This window comes from Labrus mixtus, chromosome 9, assembly GCF_963584025.1.
Source record: "Labrus mixtus chromosome 9, fLabMix1.1, whole genome shotgun sequence".
NCBI classification, from domain to species: Eukaryota; Metazoa; Chordata; class Actinopteri; order Labriformes; family Labridae; genus Labrus; species Labrus mixtus.
This window is the reverse complement of record NC_083620.1, coordinates 8,744,196-8,765,831: the sequence shown is the minus strand read 5'-3', so window position 1 is coordinate 8,765,831 and position 21,636 is coordinate 8,744,196. Positions and strand designations below refer to the sequence as shown.

Genomic DNA, 21,636 nt, shown 5'->3' with positions numbered 1-21,636 from the left:
TCCGCTTCTCTTTTTCCGGCCTCATTGTGGTCTTCCTCTTTCAATTTCAACCTGTCAGTCAGTCTCTCACCTATTCTGTGCTCCTGCCTCTTCTGACCTCTTCAGTCTGTCACAGATTTCCATCGCCTCTTTTTATTTATTTATTTTTATTCCCTTCTAGCATCTGCATATAAACCCTGCAGCCTCCCCTCCCAAGGCGCTGGAAATGGAGAGAAAGTGGCAATGGCGTTATTACGGTGTCAATTCATAAACACGGCACCCAGAGAGACTTCACAGATGAAAGCACGAATGCAACTGGAAAATCTCGCATCCAGACGGAATAAGTGATCCGCCACCCAGTAGAGCAAAACAACAAACATCCAGAAACCAGTATACACACACAAAGACAGAGGTAGGAAAGAAGAAGAGGTGAGTGAAAAAAGATGAAGCTTCTCAGAGGTGGACGGCGTGTGTAGACGTGTGTGTGTGTGTGTGTGTGCGTGTGTGTGTGTGTGTGTGTGTGTGTGCGTGCGTGTGTGTGTGCGTGACCCCTCCACAGGTGGTCTGCCCTCCTGGCTGGAGGCAGCGGGAGAGAACTGTCACAATTCAAACAGATGGAAAGAGACTCACCAGGACTGAGAAAGGCTCAGAGGGCAGAGAATAGCAGGGCTGGGTGTCACGCACACACACACACACACACACACACACAACAGTCATTTCAAATGGTCTTGAGCATCAGGTGGCCTGCGCTCTAGTGCTTGAAAATACCACCTGGGAAATGCCACACAGCTAGATATAATCCATTTGTTTGGGGACCAGTGGCATAGCATAAAAGGAAGGGAGCCATTGATATTTAAATGGCGTCCCTATGTATATGTGTATGTGTGTGTGTGTGTGTGTGTGTGTGTGTGTGTGTGTGTGTGTGTGTGTGTGTGTGCATGTGTGTGTGTGTGTGTGAGCGAGAGAGAACATGAAAGTGTGATTTTTGAGATGTAGTGAAGGATTAGAAAGTTGATTTTTCTTTGCATTGATGCGGCAGAGACAGAGCGTTTCATATCCTCTCGATATATTCCAGCATGACTCTTAAAAGTGCCGACGGAGGAAGGGAGGCTCGTGCAAATCATTTGTGGTTTCAAGACACAGCTGAGGTCGGAGACAATTATTTGATTTCTCTTTCAGCACTTTCTCAGATTTTCTTTTAACACATTCAGTCAGGGGAGGGATTTCCTGCAGGTGGATTGGGTTTGTGTTTTTAAACATTCAGCTACAGCTTCTTTAAAAATCCCCTTGCAGAGCAGGTGATGGACTAACTCATCTCTATGATTAGATCTTTAACAAACAGAGGCGTGTCTAGAATTTTTTTTTTCTAGCTGAGGTGGCCCAACTAGGGAACCGACTTATAAAGGGGTGACCATTGTGCACACAGACAAACAATGAGTGTAATTGATTTACCTGTTCTATCCCAACTAAATCATGTCTACTTTAAGTAACACAGGAGGATGGAAACAAATCTTCTTTAATTCTCAGAGGAATCAAAAAGTAAATGTACGTCTGAAGTCAGAGTCTAAAGTGGTTAAAAATTAGCATGCAAACTGTCCATCCTGCAAAGAGACAATCATCTGCAAAGTCTCGTTACTCAAAGTTCACCACAAGAAAGAAAAAAAGTCCCGGAGTTTGCATGTTGATAGTTACACTCATTCCACTCCTTCACATCTGTTTCATGAAATAGATGTTTGAAGCATTTTCCAATTTAAAGTACTAACAAAAGAAAACATCTTAGATTTACATGTAACAGAAACTACTAGCAGCCTGCTAGTCCCACCTCTGATGGCAAATAGCCAATCATAGTTTAGGATATTGTGATGACACATGTGGCGGCCAATAGCATTTCAAAGTGGGACATATGCCACCCCTGATATCATCCAACTCCATGCTCACACACACTTTAATCCTGCACCCAATACTCTCTGGAGACGCTGCTGCTTACAAACTATAGGTTCACATTTCTCATACAGCACAGGGATATATAAATGAGTGCAATTTAAGTGCATGGATAATACGTGTGTGCTTTTGATCTGGGGATGTTTTCAAGGTTTGGGATAGACCTCATATCTCCAAATATCTAATGCTACAGGAGGCAGTAAATTTGTTATCCAATAAGTATTTTTGGCAACAATTTGGTTTGACTCCTTCAACATGATTTAGATTTCAAAGTTGGGTTAGAAAGAGTCGTAATCCTTTTTCTTATTTAATCCTTTTTTCTTTTGGCTTCTTTGATGCAAAGAAAGATGGCGATTTTCTATTTCAATGATTACATTAAATCTCCTGTCAGAAGTTTTCAGCTGGTTATGAACCGAGCTGAAATGAATGCTGATGCCTCTCACTTGCCGGCCATCACATCTGTATACGAGCGAGACATCCATGCGGCTTCTGAGCAAGCAGCGCTACAGCACTGATGAAAACAAGAGGCTCTTGTAAAAAACAGCTCCATAAATATGAATCAGGGTGGTGTCAGAAAATAATGAACTTCTGCTCCCTTGATACCAAAGAGAGAAGAAGAAAAATCTACTAAGAATATGTTTTATTATACACACAGAAGTGTGAAAATCAAGCTGACAAGCAGACATCCAGCTGCAGCCTTGTGGTGATTTCAATGTAATCCTCTAAATATTTAAGCTCTTTGTGTGCACTAATTTGTGTTCCTCTCGGTTCAGACCACATTTTTCATAAGCTCATGCTCCGCTGCGTCCGCGCTCTCTGCTGAATGTTGCTGTGTTTATTATTTTCTTTCTCTTTTAGAGACCAAACACGGTGAAGTTTTTTTATTTATTCTCCTTTTATTTTCTCACAATCCAACATGTGATATGAGAGCTGTCTTCCCCCTGCCCCCTCCTCTCGAGAGTCAATGCTCCTGCAGGTTGCCATGTGGTGGACACTGAAGCTTCAGTGTTTATCCAGCTCTGCATCAGTCTGTAAACCTTTCTGTATTCTAACCTCTCTCCATTTTTCAAAAGCATCTCCAATATTGATCCTAGTTTGAGCACGTTTCTGCTCGTGGAGCTTATTAGAAACATGCAGAGGCTTTTTAGATCGGGTACAATCACTTCTATCTGAACCACTTCTCTTGTCCGCTTCCATCGCTGCGACACCTGTTGGTTTGACTTGATAACTGGTCTCATATCTGGAAAACAGAGGGGCGTCCAAAACAGCCGTGTTGGGGTGCCTTAAAACCGCCTACCTTCTCTGGTCCAAACAAATCCAGAGCATTCAGGAGCAGAATCTAAAGTTAGAAGGAGGACATACTGGCTGCTGCATTGTTGTCAGAGAAGCCAGCACTTCAACATAGCATGTTTCCTTAATGTCTGATCATATAGTAAGGTCACTTTATCATTTCACTCATACATATCTTACTGATTGGAAGTTTCAGAAAAATGCCAGCACCACATTAGACAATATGCTAATGCCCCTAAATGTTATACATTTAAAGATGGCAGCAGAACCGAATCAAAGCTGGAAGTTAAAAGCCAAACTACAATATTTTCCACTCTTTATTTTGCCTAATACCACCCAAACATTAAGCATAGCTTTGGCAGATCAGAAATCTGGCATAGAATATTAAAAGCAGGAGACTGACGTCTGGTAAAGGCTGAAAGAGTTTCCACTGATGGACTTTATGTCTGCATGTAATTAAGTGAACTTTTCTGCGAGCAGGTTGCAGCACTGTTGCTTATTATGCAGCTCAACACGGCCTCCCCTTCTGACAGTGCTCCCTGGCTACGAGCTCGGTGTGGGGCCCCTCCACTCTCTCAGACAGATGTTAGGATCGGGCTCGGCCGTAGACTCCCACTATAATGAGAACTCGAGGGGGCACGGGCCCACACTTACAGAAACACACACTAACGCACACAAACTCATGTATGAAGAAATTCAACACCATACCTGCCTTTTACAAATTAGCAAAAAAAATAACAGCAGCAGACGTAACCCCAGCACAACACGAGAACCAAACAGCGAGGAGCAGGAGTGGCGGGTGAGCCAGAGGTGGATTCATGATTTAATAATGATGTGCTTGTTAGAAAAATGAGTGACCTTCACACACACATACACACGCACGCACACAGGCATCCATGTTAACACAGTGTGTCTCCAAGTGACAAGATATTCAAATAGAGGGCAGGAGAGCGGAGGAGGTGTGTGTGTGGGGGGGGGGGGGGGGGGGTTTGCAGACAGAGAGGGCCTGAGAGTGTGTGTGTGTCTCTCGCCAACCATTTTGGAGTGTTTAATGAATGAACCTTAATTATTCACAGCCCAATTATTAGCTTCCAGGCCAGGATGTCCAAACATGAACAACAGAGAGCATGCTTATAGAAGAAATCAGGATTTATATCGGTGTTTTCTGCATGCATGAAAAAAGTTCTTCTTTGCTTGTATGAGTCTTTATGAAGGTCAAACTTGCCCACTCACACTCACACACTGACAGTTGAGGCTGCTAAGGGTCCATCAGTTTTAACTAAACCATTCATACTAGCCGCTGACGCAGCAGCGGGAGCAATCTGGGGTTCAGTGTCTCGCCCAAGGACACTTTGGCATGTGACTGCAGGAGCTGGGGATCGAACCCCCGACCATCCGTTTGAGGAACGAACCGACCTTACCATAGAGCCACAGCCACAGCCATGAATATGTAACAGAAAAATGCATCTGTGTATGCATGTAGTGATGTTTTCATGATGCTAATGTTTGATGCTAACAGTCTCTTTAGAGCGGCCCTCAGACACACAGAACATAATAAAGTCGACAACACAAACTCCAACAGCGTAATTGTGATTTAAAAAATCAGCTTTTAAATGTCCTTAACCCAATGTCATCCCACAGAGAGACTCTCCATGGGGTCCTGGTGAAAGAGAGGCAAAAACTGAAAGACAAAGAGAAAGACGGAGAGACAGATCCCGCGGGGAACGGGAGAACAGTGAGATAAGACCTGGCTAAGCCTCGCCATCAGTAATTACCTCCACGGTAATGCTACACCAGGAAATCCCAGCAAGATCGTGGAAAAAGATGAAGACAAAAAGAATGAAAAAACATTTTTTTTTTAAAAGAGAAGAGATCGAATTAGTGATATGATAGTCTCTGGGATAAGACAAAAGCAGACATGAATAAGTGTAAGCTGGAGGGAGATAAAACAGAAAGTGAACACAGGGGGAGTGAAAGGATGCAAAGTGATGGGAGGTGCAGGTACACGGTGACCCAAATCCTCCTCCTCCTCCCGGTGAAACAGGGGGAGCTGCTTCTGCTGCAGCCAGGCTAACAGTCTGCCGCAGGACCAGAGTGAAGGATGAAGACACACAGGACACAAATATGAGCTAAAGCAGCGGCTGCAGTGTGACAGCTGGTCTAAATCACTACAAACACATACGGGCATGCAGGTTTGAAAAACTATCAAATTGTGACAAATTTGTTATTTGGCTAACTGCGAGGGCCTCTTGGGGTTTTATATGAGCTGACAGCCATTCTCACTGCCCCCCACCCCCACCCCCACCCCTACCTCTCTCATTCGCTCTATTTTCTCTCTCTCTCTTTCTTCATAGAAAAGGAGACAGGAGCACATTTGTGATTTCTACCAAAACACACACGGACAAATGAGGCCCTTGGTGTCCCGTTAAAAAATGAAACAACCCAGCAGAGAGGTCAGGCCTCTTAGGATGTAACCTAGACACAGGTACACACACACACATAGACACACACATAAACACACACACATATATTATGAACCTATGCACACACATGTTTTGTCTTGCAATTAGTGAACCTGTGCATCGGCCACAGAGAACGGGTGTGCACTTCAACAGAAGGCAGAGGAGGAGCTCACAGTGTGTGCAACTGTGTGTGTGTGTGTGTGTGTGCGTGCGTGTGTGTGTGTGTGTGCGTGTGTGTGTGAATGGCCCAGTTACAGCCGAGGGATAATATCGCTGCATCCGTGACAGGCCTTCCACACAAAGCTTGTCCCACCTGTTCTTTTCAAACGCCCCACCTGTGCATGAGTGTGTGTGAGCAAACATTGCTACAGATGCGATGCTGTGAAGGACACAACATACTACGTTTATATAGCTCAAGTAGCGATGCGTCGCCTGTCATAAGTCATGACAAACACACACACACACACACACACACACACACATGCTGCACACACCTCTCCATATACTCATCACAAAGCTGCAGGCTTCATGGATCATTGTGCAGAGATTTCTAAAGCAGCTTCAAAATATGGCAGAGCAGCCGGTACGTGCGAGTCGTTGGCCACAACTCAATACTCTACAGACTGTAGGAACTCTATTTATTTTTAGATGCTTTACGGCTTTGGCTCCTTGCCTCTGATCCTAGAGAGAGTAATGGACGCGCACACACACACACACACACCATCATCCGTATTTGTTTAACTCCCAATTAGTCCTCCGAGTTTAAGTCCACTGAAATCTGTGTGGAAACCAAAAGGTGGCCATGTCCAGGTTCTCTCTAAACAATGTTATGTTTATGTCATGAGTTTTTCTGTTTGTTTTTACCAAAAATTATACTTGATACTATTCCATCCCTCATTAAATATGAACAGTATCATTGTTGTTGCTTTGATCATTTGTCAGTAAGTGGTACAGCATGAAAGCCTACAGAAAGATACGCTTATTAAGTAAGGAAAAGTTTCATTTGAGTGTTCCTCTTTAACATTCGATTTTAAGTACAGCATGACATGTGGAGACATCAAACATTTGGATTGCACTCGTCCATCTTGGTAATCTTGGAGAAATATTCTGAATGCCTCATCATATGTCATTCTCATTTTAGCTTTACTGTGATGTCACCACAAGTGAGCAGTGTACAGTAGGCTCTAAAAAGCTCTGTTTTAAAATTGTCCGTTCACATCTGAAATGTGCATGCCAGCATATTAGCTTGAGCATACAGTGACATCATTTGAGGCAAATCATCAGGGTAGAATGAGTCTGCAAAGGGGTTTGTACAGTACCAGGGAGGGCTGGTTTAAATGGGCTAAAGGGGAAAGCCCTCCCTTTCTTTTTTACAACAGATTGTTTTAAATGTTGATGGCACCTTGAGTAGAAACTGGACCTAACAGTTATAAAAACAACGATTGTTAAGATGGTTTCTATACTGATTAGAGCTCTCAAGAACTGCCATCAATGTTGTCCTTTGCCTCTGGTCCCTTCCTGTCAGCACCTGTGTGTCCGATCGGACTCAAAGCTGATCGTTTGCACTTACTGACATTGTTTCCTCCTCTCTAGATCCTTGCTTGTGTTGTACTTACTCTCTGAGGTACGTCTCTTTGGATAAAAGCGTCTGCTAAGTGAATTGTAGAAAAACATACAATATCTCTCAATGGGCGTATTTTTCACAGCTCAAGCACTGCAGCCTTCTCTTCCATTCACTTCTGTAGTGTAAAGGAGTGACAGGTGTCACGACACGCCCCCTTGAGTTGCTGAGCAAATTTTAACACATGTTAGCATCAAGTTACAAACTAAGATGTGCAATCAAGAACCAGCCACCACTGGCATGCATCGCTTGGCTCTGGTTCCCAGCTGAACAGCGGTGTGTTTGCAATATACTGTTTGTTCAACTTCCTTATTTCTTACAACACATCCTGTCAGGATTAATACTTTTATACTCAGGCAAAGTCTGAAACACAGATATCAAATAGTGCTAACCTTGGCAGAAAACGATATGTTCATGCACGAGCCTAGCATTCATAGTAAGAAGATGATTGTAAAAACATGTTTTTAAGTTATTGAAAATATCCTGTAATCCTGTTTTACATCATCATTATGTCCCGCTATGAAAGAGCTCCATATTAAAACAGAAACTGCTAAGCACTGCCACTGAAAGGCTGCACATCTCCAAGCCATTTTCACCCGTCCATCTGTCACTCATCAGTCACTACTCAGCCTTATCATAGCTGTGACAAGCTGTCAGGTCCCTGGTGTGTTCTCACATATCTCCACCCCTCCAATATTCCTGCACACTGCTGTATGCAAATGGCCACTCACAGCGAGGCACGAGCTAATGGGAGAGACAGAATCGTCCTGTTGGACTGCTTTCAGCACAATGGATAGCTCCATCGCTGCAGTTTCCTCGCTGGGTGTCATTGGCTCATTTCAGCACCAAGGACAGCGCCAGACAATCGCTTCATGTCTGCTCGAGTATAACCAGACGTTTGTCTCGCTATTTGCAGCATTCCTAAAGCAAAATAAAAACACTCAGACATGAAAACAAAGCAGTTATGCAGCTTAAAGGCCTTTATAGTCAAGCAGGATGCATCAACATGTATTAAATATACATAGGCTTATTTAAACAGCGTATAAAGAAGGATTTTTTGTTGTTGTTGCGCATCCAGTTCCTTTGGCTTTCCAAATACATAGTGACTCATATATCAATGAGCTGTGGTTTGATGAGAACGTAGATGATGCAGGTAAACAGGCAACACAATCACTTCCTGTTATTGCCACTACAGGATAGCTGACAGACTCTGCAGCACCAGTTGGCCGGCTGGACAAATGCCAGGGGGGGTTGACACTAAAGTATTGTAACTCACAACAACCTGCAGCTCTAAATAGCATGTCATGTATCAGCTCTCTATCTGCGGACCTCAGGCTGATGGAGATATAACTGCCAAAAAGGAGAGAGACACCAGGAGCCTCTGCATCCACAATTTTAAGAACACTTATCTGGTTCTGTTTCCATGCAGCTCTAAAGACGGTAAAGGCGTATGTTTTTTGTTTTTTGTTTTTGTTTGTGTGCGTTCAGATATGTTTGGGTGTATAGGTGGAAACTCTGCCAGCTCCTACTCAGCCTGTAAGTGGCCAACATATGGGATGACAACGGTGCCTTCAGGGGAAATGGATGGATTAATTGAAATTGAGCACAGATAGGAGAAGAGGCACGGGAGTGATGAGCACTTAACACAATCATCAAGGCAAAGCCACACCGGGATTGGTTGTGCTCATTGTGTGTGTGTGTGTTTTTGTTTGTGCTGAGATTTAGTTTAATGAAGGAAATAAGAATTAACTCTTGATTAATGTGTCTGCGGGCAACCCAATACCTGAGGATAATCATCAAGCTGCTAGCAAACCATTAGCAAATACACACTGCTAACAGTTTCTGATCAGGTTGTGTGTGTGTGGACTGACAATAAACGCCGTGTGTGGATGCTCGCAGTGCTCAAACAAATGCTGCAGATGCTCATGCATGGCTGACCTGAATATGGGTCAGCTGTCCTCAGCCTCAGTAACTTGCAGGACTTAATCTTATAGAATATAGATATTTAGAATTTAAATGGGACATATGATGAAAAATCCACCTGTACAGTGTTTTTGAACATATATTTTGGGTAACTTTGTTTGTGGTCTGCGTAAGTCTTACAACACAGAGAAAAATGCTCAGTTTCAGATTTGCTCTCCTTTTGATGTCACAGTGGGATTCTGGTATAAAAGAAATCCCCACCCCTGGTATCTCCACCCATGGACTCCACCCCCAGCCTAGAGCAAAACTTTTGCGTAGGTCTGACATTTTTATTCTTGCTAGTGGAAAACTCAGGGGGGGCTCATTGCATTTAAAGAGACACACAAACCAAAACGGAGCGTTCTGAGAGAGCTGGTTTATACAGGGTCACAAACCTCCTCTGGTGCTTGATTCATGTTATATTTTGACCAAAGCACAGCACAGATGTTTCATTTAGACCACAGGGGACTGTTTGAAAAGGTGGAAAGGGGGATAATATGTCCTCTTTAAAGAAAAAAATAGCTTGGGAAGTGGTTTCAGTACATCCACATGAGCAGCACACAATGAACAGAATACAGGTACAGGGCTCGCCAAAATCAAACTCGCTCGCAAACTTGCCAAAATTTTTATCATTTGTTTTTTGAGGCAATGTGGCCTGCATATTTGTAAAAATGTTTGCGGTTGGAAAAAGTGATTTTGAAATGTATGCAATAAAGTGTTAGGCTGCAGCCCGATGTACACCTGTCCCATATAGAAGGTGGAATATTAATAATAAGTATGACTGATGATGATGATAGATGAACTTAGCACATACAAGTCACACAAAGTCAACGCCAACACTCAAAGCCGAGAGAGCCGCTGTCGGCATGTCCATTATAAAAGTCCACACTCAACTCCGAGTGCTCCACTTGTCAAGAGTGAAGATTTATGAGTCACCGAGACAAAGATGTGCAGCTTTCTCTCTGACCCTCTCTCCTCTCACTCGTCCTCTAACTCTCTCCATCTTCTTCCCTCTGATCATTTCCTCTCAGGTCAGCTGGACCCAGCTGGTGGAGGGGGGGGCACAGGTCAGGCACCATCTCGCTGTGTGATCCTGTTCTTCTCATCAGCTTTTGTGTGTGTGTGTGTGTGTGTGTGTGTGTGTGTCATCACCCAGCGTTGAAAAATTGAAGAGAGTCCACTGGTGAGATTGGACTGGAGATAAGTGATTGGAGGAAAACAGGAGCAAATGGATGAGAGGTGGACTGAAGTGCGGGCAGAAGGAGTCCTTTGAAATTCTTGGAGAGCTCTTGGGCATGTGTGCATGTAAGTGGTGTTTTCTTCATGTGGTGTAGGCCAAATCAGTGAAGGAGCACGGTGAGAGTCTGGCTGGAAACTCAAATGTGTAACAAACTTGATTATCCTGAAGAAGTGGGGGCTAAGTGTATGGCGCTGCAGTGATGACATACTTCATGCTTTGATTTGTACCTATCAAAGTTCAACAAAGAAGAAACACACGGTGTGGTAAGCTGACACTGATTTCTAAAAGCCCTTATCTCGTCTCCGTTTCCTCTTAATCTGCACTCTGCTTTCTTTAATTTTTCTGCCTAACTTCTCTCCTGTACTTTCTCTGGAAATATACTTACACACTCTCTTCATTCCTCTCGAAGAAAAACCTCTTCAAGCCTCCTGAAGCGCAGATCTGCCCCTTCCAAAAGTTGTTCATTTCAATCCCTTAATCCACTCAAATGTTTTCAGCTGAAAGGCTGTAAACTTTAAAAACAGAGTCTCGAAATGACCCTTCAGTGTCAGCGTTTCAAAAGGTTTTGACCAGCAGACAGAGGTCTCCTCCTGAACAAGCTAACCTAATGATTAAAGCCAATAAAAACACAATGTGACTTTAAAATTCCTCTTCCTCCGTTTTTGGTGAATGCAGGACATGTTAGCTTACTCAGTAATAATTTCACTCTGTTTCATAGCCTGTTTAAAACTCCTCACAGCAGCTTTAATAACAATGTTGTTGTGACTTTTACATCAGACCGACAGCTTCCAGTAGAAAAAATTATTAAATGGAAATCTAACACATGAGACCCGTGTAGACCCCGCAGAGTTTTGTGTGAAATCAAACTGGGAAGAAAAGAAACACAACAGTTCTGATTTGACTGACAGGATGTCTGAGCGAGCTGAAGCCTTCATGGAGATTTCAACTCAATTCGGTGAAGTCCCTGGCCTCGTCTCTGATCAAACCCTCTCTCTTTTCTCACATGCAGACAGTTTGGTTGGGCAAATCAATGGGCTCTTACCGGCTGTTTCCAAGTACAGTCAGCTGTGACCACTCAAAGAAAGCAAAAAGGAAAAGAAAAAAGAAAAAATAAAGAAAATGTTGCAGCACTTACTGTGCCGTGCACCCAGTTTAGTTTAATACGGAAAAACACTCTCACACGCTGCCTCTGCTACTAAACCAAACCCTCCTTCTCCTCCTCCATCCTGTTTATTCTCAATCTTAAAAGGCAATACAGATGAAGGAGATCAAATATGAAATGTTGCTAAGATGGAGGAAAAGATGGAGGTAGTTTTAAGTGTAAAGGCCGTGAATAACCTTGAGTGAGAACACTACTCCATCATCTGATGAGTTTTAAAACGTACTTTCATTTGTTACTTTTTGCTGGTGTTGTAGCCAAGGCCAGACTAACCGAGACCAGAGTGCTCCGAGACCGAGACCAGACTAATTAAAGGTTCAAGAACAAGTCAAGACCAAGCTCAAGACCAAAGCAAGGCGAGACCGAGACAAGACCAAGACCATAAATATCTGAAAAATCATCATCTTGTGTTTAGGGGGCGTGTCACTCACTTACACCGTAACACAGGAAGGATGCAGCCGTAACCGGGGGATACAAATCAAACTACAAATGAACTGAAGTTATTAGTTTTTTTAGAAAGAGGAGTGTTCCTTCTTATCACTGACGTGGAAAAATGGCCTTTCAGTGGTGGCCTTGATTTAACATCTGGAGTCCGTCCAGTCTGAGACCGAGACAAGACCGAGTAAAATGCTTTTAATTTTTGAGACAGGTCTTGAGACCAAGACCGATCTCCGAGTACTACAACACTACTTTCTACGTGTACAAACACTCATCAAACACGCTCTTATGCGCCTCTCTCCTCATTCCATATTTAACGCAGCAGAGGAAAGGAAATGCTTGATTTCTCATGAGCAAAAAAAAAAAAGCATGTGGGTCTTAAAATCTAAAGTTCAGTGTGCTGTAAGGAGCTGTGTGATACTCAAGTCACACGGCTTGCTGCTGAGCTTCATTTTGATCTAGTAGCAGTAATCGCCGGATCACAGGAACCCTCCCTCTCCTCCCGGTTTGAAGACGGCAGCTTAAACTCATTCACCCTGACTCCCTCTCCTGCTCTTCCTATTGTCTCTGATTGTTGTAGAACTGCGTTGGGATCAGTGGCCTGGCACCCTTTCCATCACCACAGCCTCTTAAGTCCTCCGTCTTCTCAAATAGCGCGGGGCTGCACCCAGATCAGCAAAGCTTTGAGGACGGGAGACAAAGCAAAAAAACAATGTGTGATATTCCTCAATGCTGCTGAGCCCCGATTCTGCACTGGCCGCGGCCAGGATTTGTGCTGCATCCTGTGTCACAGCCTCGTTGGAGGATTTATAGAGTGCTCCCATAATGCACTTCCTCTCTCCGAAGGGGGGGACATAAATCTGCCTCTGTTTTTTTTGTCATCCCCCTTTTTTATTTGCTAATGGGATCCTCAAATGACTATCCCCGTGGCTTTCTTTATCCCCTGTACGCACACACAACCGAACCGGCTTACACACAGAGGCCTTATATAGAAAACCATAAATTATAAGACCTGTGTCAATTAATCCTGAGACTTCACAAGCCGAAAGCTGGTCACCACTAGCCATCTTCCAAAGGCTGAGCATTATATTCCAACTGTTGGCATGTTTACCGACTGAATAAAAATGTACACTGTGTTTATCTGGATATAATGAAGCAGCGAAAAGGTTCCACCAACAAGGAGTCACACACAGTGGGTCCACGTATTAAAATATACTGTGCTGGTAATGAGCTATCTAAATTCAGAGTTCATATTGCTGGGAATTACACAAAAAGAGGCCCTGGGCAGCACTGGCAAAAAACTCTATAGCTCTTTCTTCTTCTTCTCTGCCGAGAGATTCTCCCCGTCGAGCGGCGACACGCTCCGTCCTGGAGAAATCGTTTGAGCTCCAGCGTGCATCTGTGAATGCAATAATTCCTTTGTAAACGACATCACCTCCTCGCCCGTTGCTTGCACACTTGGCGGCTGTCAACATGTTGGCCGCACTCTATCACTCTTCCAAACCCACACATGCACGCTCACACACAAATAGCACACTTTGAGCTCTGATTACAGACAACTCTGAAACATATCCTAAGTAGACACACACACACACACACACACACACACACACACACACACACACACACACACACTCACACACACACATTTAGAAAACACACACAGTCTGAATGGATGACTCGAGGGTGAGAGTGATTAAAGGCAGTCGCACGTCCACGCTTTCCTGGAATGAAACGGCGGCTAAACAGAAAATGACAGGGGTAGCGGCGCTTCAAAGTTATCTGGAAAACAGGTTTGCATATTGCCGCTACGGAGGCGGATTCCTTTGCAACACTTGACATGAATGCACTTTTTCTGTTGTCGTCTCAAAAACGGAAATTGAGAAACACATTGAAGGGTGAGAAATGGAAAAGCGCTTTAGGTTTGTTGCTTCTACGCTTCTGTTTTTCCTGCCAACTGTGACAGGAGAGGGGAAAGGCGGCGATGGTCAGCGTAGCAACAGATCCACAGAGACAATAGACTCTTATTTTCTCCTGGATTTAACTGCACTGTACAGCGGCCCTCGGGAATCAATTAGACCTGCGGTGAGCTTGGTTTTTCAACCCCTATTGACTTGCCAGTAATTTGTTTACTTCACAGCTCAAGCTCAGGAACTAAAAAAGATAATAAATCCTTCCTTATAATGCAACTCTCCTGCTATTTCCTGCTGTATTACACATATCATCCAATCAGGTTATATCCCCAAACAGATAAGAGTTGTTTTTTCATGAATACACAGCCACATGATAATCATCCCATTGTTGCTCCCAAGTAAATCCCATTTAAATGAAAGTGCATGTGAGGCAAAAGCTCGACCTCCGGGCCAGGTCAGGGCCTGCAGCAGGTCTATTAGCATATGTTCTCCTTCCACACACAACTAAGATAGCAGCTGCAGCCCGCCAGACGAGCAGCAGGAACGCGTTTCACTGTGTCAGGAGGCAAGGAGGATGAACAGCTTATCGCACTTCTGATGTCTCTCTGCCGCCAGACGAAACTGACGGGTGTCACCTTGTTATTTCACACAGGAAAACGCCAGACTGGGTCTACAGGGAGTTGATTAGCACGGACCTGTTGCTGCATTTTTCCCCAGCTTACCTACGGCACATGCCAGGCACACGGCAAGATTGAGAAGTCCCACTGCAGTGGGGATTCTGGTGGACCTCAAATTAGCTTAGCAGCGAAGCAAAACTGCCAACAGCATGGTGCACATTCATGACATCTGGATGTCATTATCAAATATCAGAGGCTTTGGGGATTATCCCATGTAGGGGATGATTTATCAACTAACTGCACCTGGGATTTAATTTGCCTGTTGATAATCCCACAAATGCATCATTTTTTTTAAAAAACAAAAGGTTTTATGAAGAAGACTGGTGTGATCAAAGTTTGTGTCAATTTGCAAAAAGATTCAGAAAATTAACTGTAGAGGAAAAAAAACTGTGAACTGTTATGTTGCCTGCAGAGAAACAATCACAGCAGATGTTTACAACTCTTTTTTTATGATTTGATCATCTTTATTTTTATTGCACTTTCTGGGGATTTCTCCTGCTTTAAAATCTGGACTTTCTTTGTCCAGAAGGTAAATTTAGCTTAAATCTGAGGGTGTTATCTTTTTCTTAACTTAATGATCAGCCACATATACCCCAGTTAAACCAATTTGAGCTCCATATTTATATCCGTAGGCCTTTACATGCCAGTTAGTTTGAATCTGCACCCATGTCTACTCTGAATATGTCCACTGAGAGCATGTTAGATCAGTCAAATTCTAATTGTTTGTGTACACATACCTGGCCAACAAAGCTGATTGTGAATTTTATTTGCAAACTAAGACATGTTGATGTGTGATGGATGACTCTGCATGTTTCATCCTACATACCTGAACTGAAATGACCTAATGTCAACAAACTGACTGAATAATAACGCTGCTAGCACATCCATCAATATTAAAGCAATTCCACATGAGATTAACCCAAAAATAGGCAACAATAAGGTCACAGTGAGCTCAGTGTTGAGCGCCACAGGAACATTAAATCTCCGTAGAACAACTGAAGGGATGCCACTGAAGTATAGAACAAATACTCTCAAGTGCTATTAGGGGCTGGACAGCTCTACAGGAACTATTCAGTGTCCAGTCTCCAGAAGTCCAAAGAGGAACAATAATCAGAGGGAATAATGGTCTATTTGGGGGAGCAACATCAAACCACGTAGACACACTTAAAGCATCGCCACAGATAAACTGTATCAGACATGTCTCTGCATCCACGCACAGCCTCTCCGGCCACGTTCAATCACGCACAGATGCGCATCACACAGAGCAGGCAAGTTGCCCTTCACCTACCGTACCTTTAGTGTGAGCGGCACTCAACCCCAGAGCCACTACAGCCAACACGCAGGCTATTCTCAGCATCTTCTTGGCGGAGATTCAGCCAGAGGATGGAGAGGGGATACGGCGACCGCTTTCCTCTGCTCTCCTCCTTCTTTTAGCTTCTCCCTCTCTCTCTCTCTCTTTTCCGCCCTCTCTCTCTCGTTCTTTCACCGCCTCAGGTTCCTCTCCTTTCTCTTTAGGCAGAGTGTAAAAACAGTTATACACTGATATGTGGGACAAGACGCGCAGCGTGGAGTAGTAGAAGGACACCAGGTGCTCGCAAAGCACCTCACCGCACCGGAGCCGCGCGAGTCCGCACCGCAGGTCTGTGTGGACGGTCGAGGTAGCAACAACTCAAGTGGTTTCTACTGAGACGGGACCGGCGAGCAGCGCACCCCGGGACCAGACCGAGCGACGTCACAGGGTAGAGAGAGATCTCTTTTCTTCTCTCTCTCTCTCACTGTCTCTCCTCCACCCCCTCCACTTTCACCCTCTCTCTCTCTCTCTCTCTCTCTCTCATCCTCCCGCCCTCCCCTCTCTCTCTCTCCTCCTCCCATCTCCTATCTCTGGAGCATCCCAGCCCACTCCAGCTCACCACGAGTCTGCCACGCTGAGGAGAGAAGCATAATGAAAACATCTGTTTTAAAAGATGTAAAGTTTCTAAATTAAACCCATGAATAAAAATGCCTAAAGATAACATTGATTTATAATTATGTAACTCTGAATGCTAATAACATGAGTATTAAAGCCACTGTGGGGAGTTTTTAGCTATACATGAAACAAGCTGAAATAAATATTGATGTGTCTTTATGACCTACAAAAGCAAACACGACCATCAGTATAAAGACTGGTTACTTCGTCATTTTTAACGCCTGGATGTCCGGCAGAAACCGCCTTTATCTAAGAATTTTCACGACAAAGATTCTCAATCAGTGATACTTTATGGAAACACAATTACACAGATGAAGGACAAAATCAGCAAAGCGAACTTCATCCACAGGGGGCGCCAAAACCAACACAAACTGAATGTTCCTCACAGGAGCTTTAGATGCATTTAGAGAAATGGCAATTCTAGAGTCCGTTGGGGCCCTATGCAAAAATCAATTGGGGGCCCTCCAACCAGCGTTCATCACCATCATGCCTGCCAGTCCGCGTCCTCTTTTTTCCTGTTTCTTTTTTCTCGCCTGTAGACGGATATTTCCTCTACATTTGTTTATCGACTTTCGTTGATGAACTTTGGTTTTCACAGCAATAATTCATGCGACGCTTAGCAGGGCAATGACAGTGAGTGCTGACAGATAGGGCCCCCTTAGGGAGGTTTCCTATACTGTCGTTGCAAAATTTGCACATTTTGAGCCACTGCCTTGGTTTCACTTTGTCAGCCCTCAGAGTTAGGCCCCTGGTCTGGGGCCCCAAGCAGTTTCCTACCTTGCCTGTTGACAAGCGGCACCTCTGCTTGAGAGACACATTGGGGGTCGGACCACTTGTTCCCCTGTGTATTAAGACAAGTACTGGATGGGCAAATCAGGAGACAATGGTCCTGTCAAATCCTATGCTGTTGTCCCTTAGCTTAATTATGTCTGTGCCTACATTTATAACCCAATATTTACTTATTTACTTTATTAATCCTGAGGGGAAATTCTGGTTTACATTCTGTTATTGAGAGACACGTTTCTCACACACAGAGGCTTGAATTACACACATGCACAAACAGGACCTGTGGACATACATTAGTGGAGAGATGTCAGAGTGGGGCTGCTACACAGGGAGTGCGTCAGGGCTGTAGGGGTTCTGTGCCTTGCTCAAGAGCACCTTGGCAGTACTCAGTAAGTGACCTGGTATCTCTCCAGCGACCAGGCCAACTCCCATACTTTCCATGTGGATACTTGAACCGGTGACCCTCCACTACCATACCCAAGTCCCTACACACTGAGCTACTGCCTCCACCATACCACATGACAAACAGGAAGAAAACAAAGAGTGAGTGAGTCTAAATGACGCAGAGGGGGTTAATTAATCTGCATAACTTCACAGCCTTGGATGAGAAAGCGTTGATTCCCAACAATACGTGCATATAGCAAGGCATTAATGATAATGAATAAACCCATATAACTCAAAGTACACAGCTCTACATGTGAATTAATTACTTCAGTATTTTTCTGCCTGAAGATGCAATTAATCTCACTAAAGCTTCATCATTATGAAACAGTTTGAATATGTAATGCAGGCTGCAACAGAAATAGAATATTAACATCCCAATGTAGGCCAGTCTCTGCAATCTCTCTCTTCTTCTTTTTTTTACTTTTAAATTCCGCTGTTTTTTTTTTTAAGTCCTCAAAAAGACAACATTTCAGAAATTTCTTATTAACTGATTTATGCGCGAGAGGATTCCAGTTTAGCCGGAGGGCTTTGAGTTTGAATAAGAGAAAGATGCTCAGACAGATGGATGGACTTTAATACAACTTCAATGCAAAGACATTCATCCTGGTCTCTTTTTTTCTCCTCTCATGGAGGACGCATTCAAAACGGCTCCTTTAAATGTCAAATATTCTGATTTTGGTCTAAGACAGGCGCCCAAATTAAAAATGGCTGAGCAAAATGAGTCATTTAGCCAGAAAGAGCGTGGCCATGTCTCGCGTCTGCTCATTTCATTTTTCTGTTAGTCTGCCGTGTGTGGGCGAGCATGCATGAGTTTATACATGTTGGTTTTTTTCAGTCAATGCTGGGCAGCAGGATTAATAATAACTTTTTTCAATTTTCCTGAGTAGCCTATCTCACAGGAACTTTTCTCTTGGCCTATCTCTGCTGCTGGTTAAGGATTATTCTGGGAGGAAATATTGCCCGTGTTATCTAGAGGGAGGGAGAAAAAAAGAGAAAGCAACACAAACAGATGACAATGCACAGATTTGAATCCACAGCATCCAGCGGTGAAATTAAATTTGGTTTTCTTTTCACTGGGAAATGACCTGAGTGGTGTATAGCCGACAAAACCGCTTCCCTCGGCTCGTGAACAAAGAGGTGACAGAGAAACCGAAGCAGTGTTTCTCAAAGTGAGGTGCCGGGATCCTTTAGAGGCCTGAGCAACATGAGGAATATTCAAATGTAGCTTTTGCAGAGTCTTTACTATAACATAGAGTCCTATTTTCTCATACTTCTCCCAATAACTTCAAGTTTTTAGCCGTTTTCACATCTGCAATCCTGAAAATATCTAGGTAATTTCAAAAGGATTGCTCCGTCACTATCCCTCCTATTGGCTCGAGGTGAATTCTCCTGATCATATCCTGCTGCGTTCTCACATCAGCTCACCTGGACTTGCGGCAGAAAAAATACTAGGAGGCTGGCAGGAGAAACTTTGGGTGAAGTCCGAACGAAAACTTTTTTGTTTTTTTGGATTTTGCAGTTTTTCAGGAGTTTTCTGGAAGTGTGAAAGCCCTAATTGTTTCCCCATGGCCTGAGACCAATTCAAGTCACAGTTTAAGCTAATTATATTTCCCTAAAGGCTTTGCAGCAAGGCCCGAAATCTCCAAATGACTCCATCACCTTTAATCATCAACAACAACAACAAACAATGCAACATGAAACCACTAATCTCAATCTGGCCGGGCAGCTCTTCTGAGGCCGTGTCGGGGCAGGCTATTTCCTGAGTTTCCTGTATCAGTGACTGGGCTGCATCAGGCAAAAAAAAAAATACTTTCATTTTTTCATCAAGGCTATATCCAAAAGTACAACCCCAAGCAAATGGCCTATTTTTTTTTTTCCAATCCCCGTTCCTGCTCTCTGGCTTTTTTCGTAGCTTTTTCATTATTGACACACATTATGCCCACTAGGCTACCATATCCAACGCCCTGGGAATAGTGAATTGCGAGTTATAATGCTAATGTGATATCACACTGTGTCCGTCTGTGCGCTCCGAGTCCTGAGGAAAATCACAAAAAAGTTTCTCCGATGCCACGGCAGTGTGTGTGTGTGTTTCTGTGTGTGTGTGTGTGTGTGTGTGTGTGTGTGTGTGTGTGTGTGTGTGTGAGTGTGAGGCAATCTAACCTGGCTGAGTAGTTTAATGTGCAGTTCTATTTGTTTCCTGTAAGTATTTCACTTTGGGGAGATATTAGTGACGTACTTTACTGGAAGCCATTTGCTCTATAGGTTTCCAGATGATGATGGGAACAAAAAGAAGAAGAATACGGGTTGAAAAGTGATATTTTGAAATTAATATATATAACGTTTCACTTTGCCTCTTCCCGTTCACAAGACAAGACCAAGAAATGGAGGTTAGAGGGAAGAAAGAAGGGAGCTGGCTGGTGCATTTGACCCCAACAAGAACTTTTGAACTAGTTTCAGGCGGCTACGGAGGCTGATGGGAGCCGGGCAAAGGAGAACAAATGTTAGCCAGGAGCCTAGAGCTAACAAAACTGATCAAACATCATATCCTGGGTTAGGATTTAAATGTTCTGCAGGCAGGCTTGTATCCAGTGTGTGCTCTGATAGGCTGAAGCCTGATGAAGACCTGGAAGGTAACATAGTCAGTATGGTTGATGGTGGATGAACCAGGTGAAAAGTCAACACCAACACACACTAGGGGGCGGCTGTGGATCAGTTGGTAGAGTCGTCATCTCTCAACTGGAACGTTGAGGGTTCGATCCGCAGCTCCTGCATCAACATGTCCGATGTGTCCTTTGGAAAGACACTCAGCCCCTGAATGGCTCCCGCTGCTTTGTCGGCAGCGTACGGTATGAATTGGATTAATTACTTCTGATGGACTCACTACATAGCAGCCGCTGCCATCAGTGTGAATGTGTGAACGCTTTGAGTAGTCAGAAGACTAGAAAAGCGCTTTACCATTTTACTAAAAGCATGAAGAGCTTCTGTCGCAATGTCCATCTTAAAAGTCCACACTCCTCTCCGAGAGCTCCGCTTCTCAAGAGTGAAGATTTATGAGTCACAGAGACAAAGATCTGCAGCTTTTGTGCAAAGCTAACGAAACATCATGTCACATTTTAAGTCCATTAAAAAAATTCTTCTTCTTCTAAATAAAATATTAGGCACAACAATATACTTAAAGTAGCACAGATATCTCTGGAATAAGAAAGTTGGAAGGAGGATACATGAATCAGCTCCGACATTTCCCGCCGTGTCCCTACACGTCCGCCATTTTGGGAAAGGCATAAAACGCAAAACATAAATAAATGAGTATTCCCTTAAAATACTTTGGGGCCTGTAGTGAACTGTAGGGGGCTTAGTGGTGCAGATATTTGGGTGAAGATGGAGGCAGCTGTCCTTAAAAAAACATATTATCCCGAGAAGAGAGGAATACCTGAAAATTCTGGGTGTAAACAAAAGTTACTTCCCAGCTCTGGTCGTGACACAGCAGTACACTCGATACAGCTGAGATGCAGGATTAGTCCTTTTTTCCACATTTATCTTTCAGCTGTGAACACACAGGAATGCTATTGCACAGAGACGCTCTGTTCTCCAGGTCTGGGTGGAGATTCCTCTGTGCACAGCCAGTGTGACAGATAGAAAAGCACACTCATGCATCTTAATTTGATCATTTACTGAACACATGGAGAGAATAGAAGAGACATCGTCTTCACTGCTGAAAGCAATGGTCCATCATGCTGTTATTTGGTAAATAATCACAG

The 21,636-nt window shown here is 43.7% G+C and overlaps 1 protein-coding gene across 1 annotated transcript in view; it reads right to left on the bottom strand.

Annotated features, from left to right (window-relative positions):
* Positions 1-16,455, bottom strand: part of LOC132979782 (calsyntenin-2-like) — a 249,083-nt gene extending 232,628 nt beyond the window's left edge. The window contains exon 1 of the mRNA XM_061045606.1: positions 15,976-16,455. Coding sequence (XP_060901589.1) covers positions 15,976-16,039 — 64 coding nt within the window. The 5' untranslated portion in view covers positions 16,040-16,455. The remainder of the gene's footprint in view (positions 1-15,975) is intronic.
* Between the last annotated feature and the right edge of the window lie 5,181 nt (positions 16,456-21,636).